Below are 16778 nucleotides of genomic sequence, written 5' to 3' on the forward strand. Positions count from 1 at the left end.
AACGTCTTTCAAGTCCTGAAAAAACCTTGCAGAGTCACCCCCCCTCCCACCCCCACCCACACACACACCCAACCTGTCATCTTTACATCAACATGGATTGTCACACAAGGCTGATTTTGACCTTCAAGTTGAAGATCTATGAAGTTTCAACCATGTTCACACACTCATATTTTCATTGCCTGATTCTTGCTGGAGAATTTTTCATTCTCAACAGATTTATCATTCTCAACAGATTTATTTCCCACTCTTTCTCAGAGCTAACAGGATAAATAAAGGATAAGTCGTGTGTTCTGCCCAACTCACAAATGCTCTTGCAGACTAAAGACTTGCCTCATGGCTCCCAAGACCCCCTCAAGAAACCTTTATTTTTATCTTCCTTTCTTTGGATTTCCCTTTGAATAATGTTACAGTTAATGATGTGCAAGGTCTGTCTAGTGGTACTTTCTTTAGTGCTGACAATACAAATGGTTGTCATTCAGGTTGACATTACACGTGTTCATTATTAACGGGCCTCTATCCATTCTTGGTGAAGTTGTATTTTTGTATTCCTGAGAGTTACACTGATGTTCCCTTAAGTACGTCACACTATACGAGTGTGTGCTAAGTGACCGGTAATGTAATGGCTCGGCAATGCAAGACTTACTTGTCTCTCAGCACCACTCCCTCAATGCAGGCTCCAAAAAGGATCACACTGGACATGTCTTGGACCACCAGTCAAGGCAAACAGACAGACAGGAACCAGCAGATCACAACACACGTAACTGTTCTGTTTCCTAGAGTGGTGCTGAGTGTTGATCTTGATTTTATTTATCAGCTGTGAAAGAGTGAAACTTCATGAACCCTGGTAAAGTCTAGGGCCACCACAGGATGTCAGTAACTCACTGACTTGAACAAAGCAACATACTCTTCTGTATGTTTTTTTGTTCATCTTTATTTTCTCTGGAAAACATTAGTCAGCACATTGTGGCCACTGAATTTAAAAAAAGAAAAGGTTTTTGATTGATTGACTATCAAGAGTTACTTTTGACCAAGAGTGAGCATGAGGGATGTCATAAACCTCACCCAAGAGTTCCCTGTGTGTGGTGTACGGGCTTTTATTTCAGCCAATCCTGTAATTTAGATTCTGCTAAATGGCAGTAATGTAATACAATGTCTATTTGCCATGTTCCACGCCAAAGGACAAAGAAAATCAAGAGTTGGCTAACACTCCCAAAGTAGCCTCCTCCTGATTGACCTGCTGTTAAGGAAAAGGATACACACAAAGGAGGTTGTGGTGATCGCCATGATTGTGCCAATAGGGATGGACTTCTGGGCATCTTTCAGGTCACCTGACCTGTTTGAACCTGCCATGATCCCTGTGACACACACACACACACACACACACACACACACACAAACATGCAAACACACGCAGACAAAGAGAAGCTTTTCAAAACTGCAAAGAATGGAATATTACATGTCACATCTGGAAGCATTTTAGTTATTAATACAAAGTGTATTCAGCACAATATCACGCTCATGAATGTATTGTGCATGCCTTCAGTATGAAGTAACATGAGGCCCCACATTATTCCTTGCTTTTTACAATTCTTTGCGTTGTCCACATTGCCACTTCTGGTTTTACTTTTTACACGTCCATTATTGCACACCCAGTACCTGTTTTATGTTTTGTATATCTAGTATCTAAAAGTAATTAATCTGATGTTTTTCATAAGACGTCTTGAATTGACGTGGTAACTAAAAAAAGAATGAACAAACAAGAACAAAGATGAGGGAAGAGACTGCACACACACACACACACAGTATTTACTTTGGGGGACATAGGGGTGACATAGCTCAGGAGGTAAGACTGATTGTCTGGCAGTCGGAGGGTTGCCGGTTCAAACCCCACCCTGGGCGTGTCGAAGTGTCCTTGAGCAAGACACCTAACCCCTGACCCCTAACTGCTCTGGCGAATGAGAGGCATCAATTGTAAAGCGCTTTGGATAAAAGCGCTATATAAATGCAGTCCATTTACCATTTACTTTGTGTGTGTGTGTGTACGTGTTTGTGTGTGTGTGTGTTTCTAAAATGTGTCTGGGTGTGCATGCTGCTTACTTCCAGTAGAATCATATTAAATTTACTCCTCCACCCTTCCTGACACATTGGAGGGTGCAGATCTATTGAATCTTCTCCCGCAATAACACAGAAAATGTCATTAAAATCTCATTATCATAAAAATGTCATTAAAATGCCATTATCAAGTGTTCCAGTCTGCAAAGGGAAAAAAGAAGGTGGTATTTTGGAGCTGTTCCTGGAACGGAGAGGCAAAATGAGATTTCAAGTGAATTTTACATTCCGGTGTCTGTGTGTGTGTGTGTGTGACTGTGTGTGTATGCGTGTGTGTGGGTGTTTGTGCGTATGTGCTCATCTTTGGGCAAATGTATGTGAGTGTTCGCATGTTTGAATGTTTGATGCTGCCATACTGTGTGTTAATAAAATTAGTGTGTGTATGTGCGTGTGTGCGTGTGTGTGTTTGTGTGTGAGTGTGTGTGTGTGTGTGAGAGTGTGCGTGGGTGTGCGTATGTGTGTGTGTGCATGGGTGTGCGTGTGTGTGTGTGTGTATGTGTGTGTTTGTGTGTGTGTGTGTGTGTGTGTGTGGGTGTGTGCACATGCACGTGTCTCTCTCTTACCTGTAACAGAGGGGAAATAGATGCCGACCAGCAGGGTGAAGAAGCTGGTCATATCAGCGAGGACGTAGGAGTTGGTAAATGTCAGGGGTGCCTCTGGATCCACTACAGTGGGGATCCCTATTTTCTCCAAGATCTGCCCCTTCTCCAGGTAGTTACCAAACAAGTTCTCTGTTAAAAATGTGGGGAGAGACAGGATGAGGCTAGGCAGTCTGTTTACGTCCGCTTGGTCTCCTGTAATCGGTCTGTGCGTGTGCGTGTGTGTGTGTGTGTGGGTGTGTGGCCTGTGTGCACGCGTGTGCACGTACTTGTGTGTGCGCAGGTGTACGTGTCTCACCCGACAGGATGCCGCTCATGACGCCAGGGATGCCCTGGATCTGGGAGACGTTGTTGTTGATGAAGTACTCGTCGCAGGTGGCGTTCAGGAGCTCGGAGTCGCAGAACATGCGCCAGAGTTTTGTCGTCACGGTGCCATTGCCCCTCTCAATCACTTTGGCACACACATCAAAGCCCTTGGTGATCAGGGTTCGATTCCCAAGGATACAGACCCTGTGGGGGTAATGACAGCATTATTATTATTATTATTATTATTATTATTATTATTATTGAATTATTATACAGTATAGTCTAATCTAAAAGTATAGTAAGTATAATCTAAAAATATATCATTTATTTTGTTGATGTCATTAGATTGAGCCTTATTCTTAGACAGAGGTGAGCAATGTGGGCCATATATTTTCCAGGTTTTTATGCCAACTTCTGGCCTTAATTCTGAATTAATTAGCCCTAACATTAATGCCGCCTGAAATTTTACATTTCTTGATATGAATGCGAGGCTAAGACTGTTCTTTTGTCTGTACATTAAATGTTTTATTGTAATCTAATCTATGAATGAACCAGCGTCAGAGTCTATGGCCAGTTAGTTAATTAATGCAGGGTAATTGGTGGAAGCAAATACCTGCATACACACCAGGCCACCTAGACCAGAATTGTCCACCCCTGTCCTAAGCTCACAGCTCAATTACTTAAACTTTCCTATCTTGGTGGGATGGTGGATACTTACGGAAAGTCGGGGGGGTCGATGGCGGTCTTGATGACGCCAGCATAGACTGCGAGGATGGAGACGACGACACAGGTCAGGAAGACCAGGGCCAGCTTGTTGACATACTTGACACCAACAAACACCAGCACTGCCATGCAGCTGAGCACGCAGGTGCCATAAACACGCATGTTATTGAGCAGGGCTGCTTCTGCATCTGGCCCTTCCAAACCCTCCATCTTAAATATAGCCGCCTGGGGCACAATGTATATCTGTGAGATAGAGAGACAGAGAGAGAGAGAGAGATAAAAGCAAAAGAGGGTGAGAGAGAATGAGAGGTAACAAATAAAAATAAAAGATACAACTGGTAACAGCTGCTTAAGTTCGACTCTCAAAATGAAAGACAGATTATTATTACCAGCAGAATCTCAATGCACCCCAAGATGTACATGGCACCGGCAAAGGTGGTCCCCAGGTAGAAGCATATGCCCACAGCGCCACCAAATTCTGGCCCCAGGGACCGCGAGATCATGTAATACGAACCACCAGCTGGGATTCACATGATAAAAAGAACAAATCTCCATTAAACACAGGAAATAGAACACATACTCTATTAAACATGATTAACAGATCAAACTCTCTATTAAACATGATAGAGAACTCACTTTCTATTCGACATGACAAACATCATACACACTATTAAACACAAACAGATCGCACTCTCTGTTATTAAACATGATTAATAGAACACACTGCCTATTGTAGACGCATACAGTTTACTCTGTACTAAACCATTCCAAAACTATCTATTACTGACGTGTGAACCGTGACTGTTCTTTGAAAAAAAAAACAAATCAATAGTTTATCTTACAGCTATGATTTGACATCTATATCTGTTTGGAGATTGGAATTTCTTTCTTTTTTTTTGCTGTCTGGAAAAAGTCAATAAGTATTTGAAACTGAGCTCCAGGTAGAATTATTTTGTCGGGATGTACTAGGCTCACACTCAGTCAAAGGACTCTACAAGGCGTGCTTGCTCACTCTGTCCACGTTTTACATTTGACCTGGAATGTCAGTGCGTTGTCATTTCCAGGATCTATTTTTTTTTTTTTGTACTTTTTCAAGCAAGAACGTTTTTACACCTAGCAAATTCAACAAATCAGCAAATTCTGAATTAATTCTGCATTGGTTTGTGAGCCCTACCTATGCAAATCAAAAAGTAAATCCTTAACCCATTCCTATTAATTCTACATTTTCTATTCCCCTCTTGCACCTTCAATGGTATTTTTATTTTATGTTTTAAGATTATGTATTGACTAGTACTATCAGTCATGACCCTGATAACATAGCAGTTTGCATCAGCACTGTTCGTTGCTGAAATGTGCACAGTATATGTGCGCTAATGTAAATTACTCAGCAAAATGTAGCATTTGCTAAATTCTTAAATGTAAATGGAAGTAGGGAAGCTGAAGGACTGACTGCATGTCACTCTCCCCCTTTCGTACCTGGCACAACTCCATTGGTGGCGATGGCACTCATGGAGATAGCGGTCAGCATGGTCTGTGAACAGAGACAACAACAGTTGTAGAGGAATCAGGTCCACTGTGCAGGTGGATTTCATTGTGAAATACAATCGTTGACACGGATAGAACAACTGTACACCTGCGTCTCACTTTTCTGCTTCCATCGTAGCAAAACACTAATGCTGGAAGACAGAACGAGAAAAACCACGCTCATCACTGTCACGTTGAACACTTGCGATGAATGTTCCATAGCTGTCTGCCCTTACTGAACCGTGCTATACTGAGAAAACTAGGCGGTGAAGAACACTTCACATAAATTGGAAGAAAGACAATAGGACAGAGGGGCGAGAGCAAGAGCGAGAGAGAGAGAGAGAGAGAGAGAGAGATGTACAGGCATAAACTAAGCCAGCGTCTATGTAAACCACTCCTTCATCCACAGTCCAAAATGAGCATTTCCGCAGTAAAGCCTGGGGTTGCCAGTTCAGACACCGCAGTCTCCACTGAACAGTGATGATGTGGATACTCAATTACCTCCTTATCAGTCAGTAATGAAGTGGTCCCAGCTCTCCAAGGAGAGAGCAGACAGTAATTGTTTTAGTGTTATCTGATGTTGCGGGGGTCTGAGTCTCTGACAGGAAGGTGGCCTGCTGTGCTCAGGGAACTGTTAGATGTGTGGAAATACAGCATATAGTATTTCTCAGCATCTCCACCTCTGATATCTACAGTTCACAATGAGATCACTGGAACACCTGGCATTCATCGCACATCTTATAAAACATCTTAACTGTTCCATTTTTTTTTAAAGCAATTGGCCGTGGCAAGCTCCTTCTGTATTTTTATTATTATTATTTTTGTTTAGTTTTTTTTTTTTTCAAACTAGGGAGAAAGTAGAGAGGGTAACAGAAAGAGAAAGTTTGACGGTGAAAGTCAGACGGTGCTATGACTGGGCTCAAACTCCCGCCCTCACAAGGGGATTTCTGTTTGGCTTGAGAGACAGCCACCACACGGACACTTTGAGCATCCTACACAATCATGTCACTTTTTGAAGTTATCACATTCAAACTGAACTTCAGGTTCCTGCATCTAAATGAATTTCTCTGGTTTAACCATACAGCAACCATGGTTAAACTTCATCTATCAACATGTCTTTCTCTTTGTGCTTCTGTCTTTATTTATTTTTTTGTCTTTTTCTCTTCCATGTGGACCCCCTCCCCTTTTTCCCCATCAATCCCAGTCTGATATAAGACAATCGTGTGATCAACACCCACCTCCATGTTTTAATGATCAAACGGACAGGAGACAGCTTGAAACACACATTCTGTCGCCTTCTCTCACAACCTGATTACACATTCCTTTTTAACGTCGTCTACTCTCACATAACAGCAGGATATCACTGACAGAGTCTCCAATTACGACACAGTAAACAGGTGGGCACAGCGGTTGGGAATCCAGATTGGCAGTTATGGAATTACATTCAATTAAAATACATGGCAATGTGAAGAAGTACGCCATTACTTTGGCTCATATAATTAGCAGTCTAAATTTACACTAAACGTCTTTTTTAAGTGCTGGTACTGAAAAGGAGCTGGCAGCTAGTGTATGGGTCAAGACCAGGAGAACAGGGGTAGGACTTCCTGTACCACTTCCTGAATCACTTTCTGCTGCGGTGGGTCATCCCTGAGAGATTGAGGATTTTGGAAAAGATACTTACGGTGGAGCAACACATGAAGACGATGATGAAGGAGCCCACCACCCCTCCGACACCCACCACCCAGGTCATACGCAAGAAGAGGATCACCCCGAATATGTTCTGCAGGCAGGGGAGGTATACTCCCATCAGGGTGCCCATCTGTGGAGCCTGGAGGAGAAGAAACCACAGAGCTGCTGAGCCAAAATGGATGCCATACTGAAATGGCCTTGGTAACAGTTTGGAATACATTGTTACCTTGACAAAGCAAGGTTACAGGAAGGAAAGGGTGCGTTAAACCCCCCCAACCCCCCCCCCCCCCCCCCCCCCTCCCCCCACCCCAATGTACAGCCGCAGGAAAGAAAATATCAGAGTTCTGCTGCTTTGTACCTCCTGGAAATTTGGAAATATTTAAATTAGGAAACAGACAGTTGGACCAATTATATCTGAATAGTTTGCAACACCTTATATAAATACTTAAAAGCTGTGACTGACAGGAAGCTTCACTCTCCTGGGACAGCTGTCCTGGTATCTACATTATTTCTTGAGTGAAAGAAGAAAAAGGGAAGCTGAGCTATTCATCTGCAGCGAGAGGGTTTTGTGTGGGCATCTTTATCTCTCAGGAATCATTGACAATCTTGTGCAACAATTCTGATGTGAAGATGTGAAGAGGAAAACGCCCACGTCTGAACTCTGAAAGACCTTTAAAAACAGACTAGGTAACATAATCAAATTAGGTGGAACGGTACCTGCATTTTAATTAGCCATTCTATTAAAAATGTAATGATTAACTTTATACAGACCTCAGCAAATCTAGCACATAATCTTTGGTTGTTCAAATGTAACCTTTTTCCCAATTCAGCATTACACAAGCCCTCATTAACACAATACTTCCCCTAGCCTGAGCTCATGTCTTTAGATCATACGGCTGCCCAGTCCAGGGGGCTTGCCCACGCTAATTTGCAGACGGACGTTGTGTTCCCCTGAGAAAAATGTCAAACCATTGGTCATTCTGGTGCGTGTCATCTGTGATCAATATTCCACATGTCACCACCTCGGGTCAATACTAATTATTTGAAGGAGTGGCCCCCACCCCACCCCCCACACCCCACCCCTCTTGCAATGGCGCAAACATTCCGCCACTGATGTGTGAGCAGGGAGGACAAAGACTGTCAAATCCCTCAGAGAACCTGAGGCACCAAATCAGGAGTCTACAGATTATCTGCTCAACGTGCCAGGAGGAATCTATGGTGTCATTTGACGGTTGGGTGGCGGTGTTCCCGAGGTCAGACAGGAGTGTTATTAGCGAGGCTGGAAGGGTGAAGACCCATTAGGCAGAGAGATAAATACAGAGGCTTTGCATTTAGCAAAAGCATCCTTAGCCTGTTATTTTTCCATCTAAACTGACTGTCTGTGAGTAAAGTGGCTGGATCCCATTCTGTGGACCTAGGGACTCGTGGACTCAAAGGCACATTCCTGTGAAGTCCATGAGGGCTTAGGGCTGTCCCATTGTAAAAATAGCTTTTCCGTGAGTGCTCCTGTGTGGACTTTCTGTGCCCTCAATCTACCCTTTTGTTAAGTCCACATCATTGCAGACTTACACTGAGGGAATTACCCAAAATTCAGTTCAGGTCAATGAAGGCAAGACGTACCCGGCATTTTTTTTTTGTAGGCAAGCAAGGGGTATGATTTGCATATAAAAGCTACAAAAACATACTCTTTCTTTCCATGACGAACAGAATTGATTAAATGCACCAGCCAATCAATGCATTTTACCCACATTTGTTACTAGCAGCAAATGCCCACAAATATTTCAGAAACTTCAAGCACTTGTTAGGCTACAGTTAAGTTGCGCACTTCAATCATTTCACACTGCTGCGCATATTGATATTGGTTATTTTTATTCAGTTTTCTGTGATTTTCAACAACTTTGCCGTGACTGCTCCATCAGCTAGTATTTTCTCTGACAAATACGCCCAACCTTATTCATGCTGTTATTTTATGACACTGCATGAACCCACAATAAAAAACAACATGTTTAATTTATTCCCACTCGCCCCCTCTCATGTCATTTTCCTTTCAAAAGTTAGTAGAATTCACTTATTTTTAAGCTGTTCTGTAAAAAAAGTCTGGAAAACATTTATCAGTGTACCCCCTGCCAATTTACAGTTCTTACGTGTTTGTTTCAGGTGGTGGATGACACGCCTCTTTCTCTCTTGTCATATGCTATTATCATCAAAAGTAGCTGGATACTCCTTGGTCTGAGGCTGTTTTTCATGGTTTGGGCTAGGCCCCTTAGTTCCAGTGAAGGTAACTCTTAATGCTACAGCATACAATCACATTCTAGACACTTCTGTGCTTCCACAAAAGTTTGGGGAAGGTCTTTTCCTGTTTCAGCATGACAATGCCCCCGGGAACACAGCGAGGTCCATATAGAAATAGTTTTGTTGAGAAAGGTGTGGAAGAACTTGACTGGCCTGCACAGAGTCCAGACCTCAACCCCATCCAACACCTCTGGGATCAATTGGAAAGCCAACTGTAAGCCAAGCCAAATCGATCTATCAGTGTTCAACTGCACTGATGTTCACATACTTTCGGCCATGCAGTGTATAAATCTGCGTAAGGTCATGTCTCTGTCTCTAGCAATGTGTCACATACCGGGTGATGTCCACCCTTTGTATACTCAAGCACTTGTCCACTCGTGTACTCACCTGTGCCCAGGAATATGTCATTAATGTATTATTGTTTGGGTTTGGGCCAGTGAGAGCTCTCACTCAGCACGGGCCTAACGGAACCATGCAAGCCAATCAGCCATTCGGCCCACCATGACCATTACGTTCCCCTGGCTATGTTTCTGTCACACCATGCCACCCCCAAACCTCACACACATGTTTTTATCCCCAGTTTGGAACTTCCACTCAAGCCTCTGGAGTCGCACTCAGCTCGAGCCCGTGGCCATTTTACAGGGCTGCAGAAGACCGCTCCAAACACAGACGGTGACAATTCACGGCTGAAAATGGATATCACGTGAGCACCTGGCGGTTCTTCTGCAGTGATGGCCTGAGCACCAGATAATTCTCCTGATAGAGAAAACATATGGTCTTTTTATAAAAAGTGACAGATAACCCAAAGCTTGGTTTTTCAACAGGTGGTCCACAAAGGTACTGTTGAGGGTCCACAATTGCACTCTCAAACCCCTCCTCCACCCCCCCAGGCCACAACTGCAATCTCACCTCCACTGGTCCCTAATTGCATTCACCTCTCCCAGTCTGCGAGTGCAATTCCAACCCGTCATCGATCCCAATCTTAACGCTCGATCCCAATCTTTGTAAAGCCTGGGATAAAAAATATACCCCTTTTAAAACTCAAGATGGGTGCCCCTGGGATGTCTTTGAGTCAGTGGGGGTCCCTGGATCAAAACTGGATAAAACCCCCAGTTCTAAAGCACTAAATGTAATAGCGAGGATGAATACTGAGAAAATGTTGTATAACAGGATACAGAAGACTAATGTTTCTTTTTGCATAAACATCATCTGGGAGCAGAATCCAGGTCTAACTTTCTTTAAATTCTGTGATCAAACTGCAAAGGTAAGAACCACATACTGCATGTAGGAGGCTTTGGCTAAAAATATATTGTACATTACGGAGAGTTAGAGGGTGGGTGCATGTATGCCAAACACAAGCTAAAGATGGAAGAGAGGAAACAAAAGATGAACCGATCCTCAGATGAGAGGCAGTTATTTTCAGTGAGCCCACGGAGCGCCGGGCTCTCCAGCGTGTCACATTGTCTTTTGCTTTGATGCTGTGTCAAAAACGTTTTTTCGTTTTTTTTTTTTCCGTATGGCATCGGTGAGCGTTTTTGTTCAAAAATAGCAATCAACTGATTTATATTCCAGAGGATAAGAGCAACGCCGATTTTGTTTCCCCTGCCATTCTGTCGAAGCACCGTAGGGTAGATTCATTTTAACCGTGTGGCATACGGAGAAATCTGCTATGTTGCAGATGTTGGAGAGATTCCTCTCTCAACGGGGCAATAAAACAGGGGCCGGCAGATTAGATGTCGTCCGCTGTGCTGAGCCGCGTCCCCAGAAGCACGCTCGGTCCTGTGACATTAGCGGCGCGCCGCAGCTTGGCTTCATTACGGGCAGATTAGGAGGACGCGCGTGTGTGGCGCCAGCGCTTATTGGAAGTGATGCGGTCCGTTTCTCTACGCGCCGCGCCCCGGCCGCGACGCTCCGGAGCAAGGCCGAGCCACGCCCTTGACAGGGGGGAAAAAAGAGGGAGAAAAAAAAAACAGGCCTGAACTTCTCTCCTTTCTTCTGCTCTTGAGGTAAAGAGGCGGTGGGACGATGCCGGGAGGTGCCCTGGGGCTTGCCGGAGGAACGAGGTGCTGTGACAGGAACAGGGGTCCCTTCATTTTTCGGCCTTTTTCAGGAGAAAGAGGTACACTAATTAGTTTCCCGATCTCCGCCCTTTTCCACGCTTGACAGAAGGAGGCTGTCACCTCGGTGTCAGCTGAGAACAGGACTCCAAATAGCCTCTCTCTTCAAAGCACCAAGCGACCACTGCTGAGGAGAGTCTCCGGTCTCATCCAGTCTGCGCTCACTCTCACTTTTCCCTGGTTTTTGGGATGCTTTTTGGAACTAAAAACCAGTAATCTGTCATCGGCGCGGTACTCTATACAGTAATTTGTTGTCATTATTTCTGATAGCAGCACTTACTGTTAGAATAGAACTCAGTGGGAAAATTACTCCTGATGGCGATTCTGACAGATACATACAGCCATGTACTAATTTGCTAAGACGGAAAACCAAACAAACAATGATGGTTAAAAAAAATAAAATGAGTGAGTATGTGTGTGTTGGTGTGTGCATGTCTGTGCGTGTGTTTTTTGTGTATGCGTCTGTGTGTGTGTTTTGTGTGCATGAGTGTACGTGTGCCTACAGTATATGCATGAGTATGTTCACATGCTTGGGTGTTAGACACGGTAGGGGTTCAGTTCTGGGTAGGGCTGGGGCTGGGTACTTGGCAGAGTAGGGGTTCAGTTCTGTGTAAGTCTGGGGCCGGGTGCTCAGCGGGTTTTAGGTTGAGGACAAGGCAGTGTTGAATGTGGGACGCTAGCAGCAGGGGCAGCCAATCCTAAAGCAGGAGCTCCCGGGAGGCGTGCTCTGGCAGGTGCGTGACAGCTGGGCCCTGTGGGTCCCGCTGCAGCCAGCTCACTGCAGGTAGAGCACATGACAGGGAAAAGGCACTGGAATGTCTGTGGGCTGAGCGTGGGTCACAGGCAGGGGGTGGGGGGGGGGGGAGCTCACTGCAGCTGTGCCCGTTCTCCTGGGTCCGGCCAGCTGTGTTCCGTTTACTCACCTCGTGCCCCCCAACTTGGCTTTAAAAAAATGCTAACAACCAACTGGAAGTCAACATTTAGAGTCATATTACCAACCTGAACACTTGTGTGTTCTACCTGAATTACCAGCTAAACATCAGCGTGTGTTATCCAAATGAATGTGTGCTCTACTTCAATTATGGCCTGAATTAGTGTGCAATATGAGTAAAGCAGCATTACCTGCCTACATTAATACAGGTTTCATGTGCTGCAGAAAGACAAAGGGAGACAAATAAAAAGATGAAAAGGAAACAGAAAGAGAGATGAGAAGAAATGAAGGTGTCAGGGCTAGACAGAGAGGAGGGCCAGGAGAGATATAGAGAGTGGGAGGGAGGGAGAACAGACGAGGAAGAGGGGGAAAGACAGGGAGAAGCAGAGAGAGTGAAGAAGTATGATAGAGAGTGGGAGGGGGGTTGAGAGAGAGAGAGAGAGAGGGGGCAGGAAGGGCAAGGGGATCCAGACACAGCACCTTGAGTTATAACCTTAATAAAAGTGAAGTTTGAAGAGGAGCTGGTGGCGCTGACCTCACGCACTGCTGCACACCGGCAGGCTGACAGTCCGAATGTGTTCCTGCTTAGGTCCGCTGAAAAATTAAACAGCCGTGCAATGGCGGGGTGAGTCACGGCCCCGCGAGCGCCAAAGGGCTCATCCTGGAGGGGGCGCTGTCTCGCCCTCCGGTTATACAGCCAACCTCAGCCTCCAGGAGCTGAGGATGTTTAAATTAAGCACCGAGGAAAATGCATCCTTATGAAATGCTAATATTCTGCTTCTCTGCATTCATTTTGTCTAATGTGATGACTCATCTCAATGGCATGACTGCCTTCATATCTCTTTAGAAAAATGCGAAATTACAACTATTATGCCAACAATTTCAGACTAAACTGCAAAACCAATTTAATTGAAGTAGGTTCATTGTTCGATTGTGAGACGACTGTGTGTGATGCCACTACAACTCTGTTTGCTGGGCTCTCCCGTTTGCTTGGTTGTTTGTTACAGGACTGGTGGGCGGAGTTGGGAGGGTCGCTTTGTGTGCTATGAAAGATGGCCAACTCTTTCTTCCATGTCTCCTACCTGGCTCCACCAGCGATTTCGGTTTGTTTCTTTTCAGTTTGCTCCTTATAAAGCCTGCACAGCACACTCTCCACTCCTCTCCAACTGCTCAAAGCCTGCCGCCCACCAAACTAAAATGTCTGGCTTAAATGCAATTCTACCGCAGTAGTTCTTCGATGCATCCAGTCTTAAGAGGATGTGTCACACAATGAGATGTGCTGCAGATCCTTAGTGGCTGAGCAGTTTATTAGTTAATGTTTCAGTCTGGTAATTGGTAAACGAGCCTCATGACGGGGAACAGTTGCCATGGATCCCTGGTGAAATGCTGCTTGTAGTGTATTGTAGCAGAGAGCCTCAAACTGGATCTGGTTGGCCCGCAAGCTGATTGGCTCTTAACTGCTCGACTGTCAGGTGATTGGCTCTCAGCTTGTTGGCTGGTAGTTCTCAGCTGATCGGCTCTCAGTTGCTTGGCGATTAGAGCTCATGATAAGAACAAGCTGGAACATTGAATGTGCATGCCCTCGTAAAATTAGGGAAGGGACTGCAATACCTGTGGACTGAAGGGAGGGGGTTGCAGGTTCGAGCCTTACCTTGATGGGTTTCTTGCGCGCCTCCTCGTTATTCTCAGCCTCCTCATGCTCTTTGCTCCCCTGTGGAAGATTGGAGTAGTTCGCGAGACTGCTGAGCAGTGAGGACACCATGGGGCTGGTATCCATCTCCTCCTGTAACACACACACATATACACGTTACACCACATACTCACACATCCCTAACACACACATGCGCACGCACAAACACACGCACACACACACACACACTCTTTTTCTCTCTCTCTCATACACACATACACATTCAGGCACACATAAGCACACACTCTCTCTCACACAGACAAACACATACAAACATATCTTGCATTAACACACATACATGCAATCTCTGTTTTAGACACGCATAGGTTCAAGCACAAACACACACACACACACACACACACACACACTCAATCCTGATGTGAAACCCAGTTACTGCATTGTCATTGATTAATTGGGGTTGTTGATAAATGAGGGTGATTACAGTTCGAAGGTCAAGTCAGAAGGACAGGGATAAAATTCATTACACGAAGTGAGCACATTAATGAGTCAGCACATTTACGGAAGAGTGGTCAAAACTGGTACAATATCCTTGCAAAGGGAACTGCAAAAAAAGAAACAAATGTGAACTTGAGTGCTTCTGAGGTTATAATATCCGTAGCTGTATGTACATTTGTGTATAATGGGGTGTGTATGTATATAACATACTAAAATACACAAACATACAAAAGTGTCTATTTTAGTATGCATTTGTATATGTGTCTGTGTGTGTGCACGTGTCTGTGTGTAAGTGCGCATTTGCGTGTGTGTGTGTGTGTGTGTGTGTGTGCATACCTCGAACAGGGCCATGTTCTTCCCCTCATACTGCTGGGCTTTCTCTGCATCACTGCTGTTGATGAACGGGCTGCTCTCCTTGGGGACCCCATCACCTGCATCACAGAGAGAAAGAGGTCAGAGGTCACACACGGGGTGCCCAGTTGCACGCAGGAAGTACCTGCCCTCAGACATGGGGTTCCCCATCGCCCCAGAGTCATTCTGCTGTGTGATGCCGGGTCATTATATTAAATTAGTAAGGAGTGTGCAGCAGCTCAGTGGCATAGCTGTTAAGCTAACCTGTTGGGAAGCAGGGAAAGAGGTATGAAGCTATGCTTTATTACAGTGTCTGTCTACCCCCCACCTTTCTGTTTGGTAAAGGCAGGGCTCTGGGGACTTCTGTGGCTACTTGGTGGTTTTGTGGGGGGATGGCAGACTCCAATGATAAGATTGAAAAAGACCTGAATGAAGCACCTAAGCCCAGGAGATCATTTAAATCAAGAATCTGTTTTTATTTCTTTTCTTGTTTTTCATTCAGAGACTTCATGCCAGATCTCAGTGGTGTCAGGTGAACCACTCTACTGTGAAGCAGCCCAGTTTGGGTCTCTGAGCTGACAGCCTTTCCCCTTTGTTGCCGAGAAGTTTGTTCAAAAACGTAAGCCCAGGGACTCCAGTAACTTCATCATTATTTATCTTGAAAAATGGGATCGCTCACTGAGACGACTGAGTAAGCAAATTTCAGACAAGAGTGTCTGTGTAGCACATACGTCAGATTTGGAGAGCTTTTCCACACCCAGAATTTCCACGCCACCCCTATTCAGTGCAGTGAAGTGAACTACATCAGCTCTGAACCTCCATCCTTTTGCATCACAGAGAGGACCCTGATGCCTCAGAAGACTCATAATACCAGAATTTAGAACAGATATTCACAATGTCTTATCATCGCTGGTATACAGCTGAACAGAGGATGTTTTCTTTTATCTCTTGTTTATTCAGGCGTCCTTATTTGAGAACATAAGCGCCCAAGCAGGAATCAGAGAGAGGATCTGCATTCCAGTGGATTAGCCCAGTCGGATGAAAGGCTCCAGCTCGGATCACTGTTGTTTCGTCAACAAAAGAGGAGGGGCCATTGAGCAACAAAGAGGGGGAGCACGACGCCAGCTGCTACCTTCCCTCCCTGGGAGATGCTGCAGTCACCTGTACGACTCTCAGCTCCAGTCGGCACTGACGTGGGTCAAACCGCAGGGTGGCTAACTGCAGAGAGAGCCAACGTGTGCATTTAGAGTAATCCCGCGAGTCTGGCTACGCGGCTGTGTGCTCGGGACCGTTCGCGCACTGCTCCTCCACGGTTCGACCGCGGTAAGTAAGGGTGTACGAGCTGTGCACTGGCGCACGACCGTCCCCGCACCCCTAAAGACCCAAAAAACCTGGATTCTGCTATGCCTCTCAGGCCAGCTCTCAGAGTCTGCAAACTGGCTATTTATAGCAGGTCCCTGGCAGCCATGCCCTTGCCTGTCCTGGAGGACTGATACAGAACTGCAGGAAAGCAATGCTAACAGGTCCAATGCTAGCACGCCCACAGGCCACCCACTCGTGCCCCCACCCACCTGTCAGAGTCCCTGTCACCTGCCCTCACCAATCCCTTCCCCTATCACAGAGTAATGGTACAGGCGGTGCTGCTACATCCGACTATGTATTTCTGTTCTCTTATTTGTGTACATTACCATTTGCCAGCAGGTTGTCACACTTCAGAGAAAATAAACAAACATAAAACAGAAGAAAAAAAGTCTGTTGCCAATGTGATAAAACCTGCAAAATTATTCCAGGGTACAACAGAACCCCTGGGAATTGTGGGATGCAAAGAATAATTGCTCATTAACACACTATACGCTGGTAAATAGAGTAAAACAGACCAGCACTTTTATGGATGACTGGGAAACTCAAGCTTTATGTATTATTTACAAGAATGGTCCGTATAAGTAAAATGCAGTCTCTTCTGGGACCTGACGACAGTCCTGAAAACAGCA

At 45.1% G+C, this 16778-nt stretch overlaps 1 protein-coding gene across 2 annotated transcripts in view; it reads right to left on the reverse strand.

The window, feature by feature from the left end:
- slc12a5b (solute carrier family 12 member 5b) overlaps positions 1–16778 on the reverse strand; it is an 83706-nt gene that overhangs the window by 16840 nt on the left and 50088 nt on the right. For both annotated transcript variants that reach the window (XM_035382625.1, XM_035382627.1), the window contains exons 2-11: positions 14773–14867; positions 13942–14073; positions 6943–7089; positions 5214–5268; positions 4127–4257; positions 3733–3980; positions 3007–3218; positions 2673–2840; positions 1257–1355; positions 644–701 (exon numbers count right to left, since the gene is read on the reverse strand). In XM_035382625.1, coding sequence (XP_035238516.1) covers positions 644–701; positions 1257–1355; positions 2673–2840; positions 3007–3218; positions 3733–3980; positions 4127–4257; positions 5214–5268; positions 6943–7089; positions 13942–14073; positions 14773–14867 — 1345 coding nt within the window. The remainder of the gene's footprint in view (positions 1–643; positions 702–1256; positions 1356–2672; positions 2841–3006; positions 3219–3732; positions 3981–4126; positions 4258–5213; positions 5269–6942; positions 7090–13941; positions 14074–14772; positions 14868–16778) is intronic.

This window comes from Anguilla anguilla, chromosome 11 (genome assembly GCF_013347855.1).
Source record: "Anguilla anguilla isolate fAngAng1 chromosome 11, fAngAng1.pri, whole genome shotgun sequence".
Lineage (NCBI taxonomy): Eukaryota > Metazoa > Chordata > Actinopteri > Anguilliformes > Anguillidae > Anguilla > Anguilla anguilla.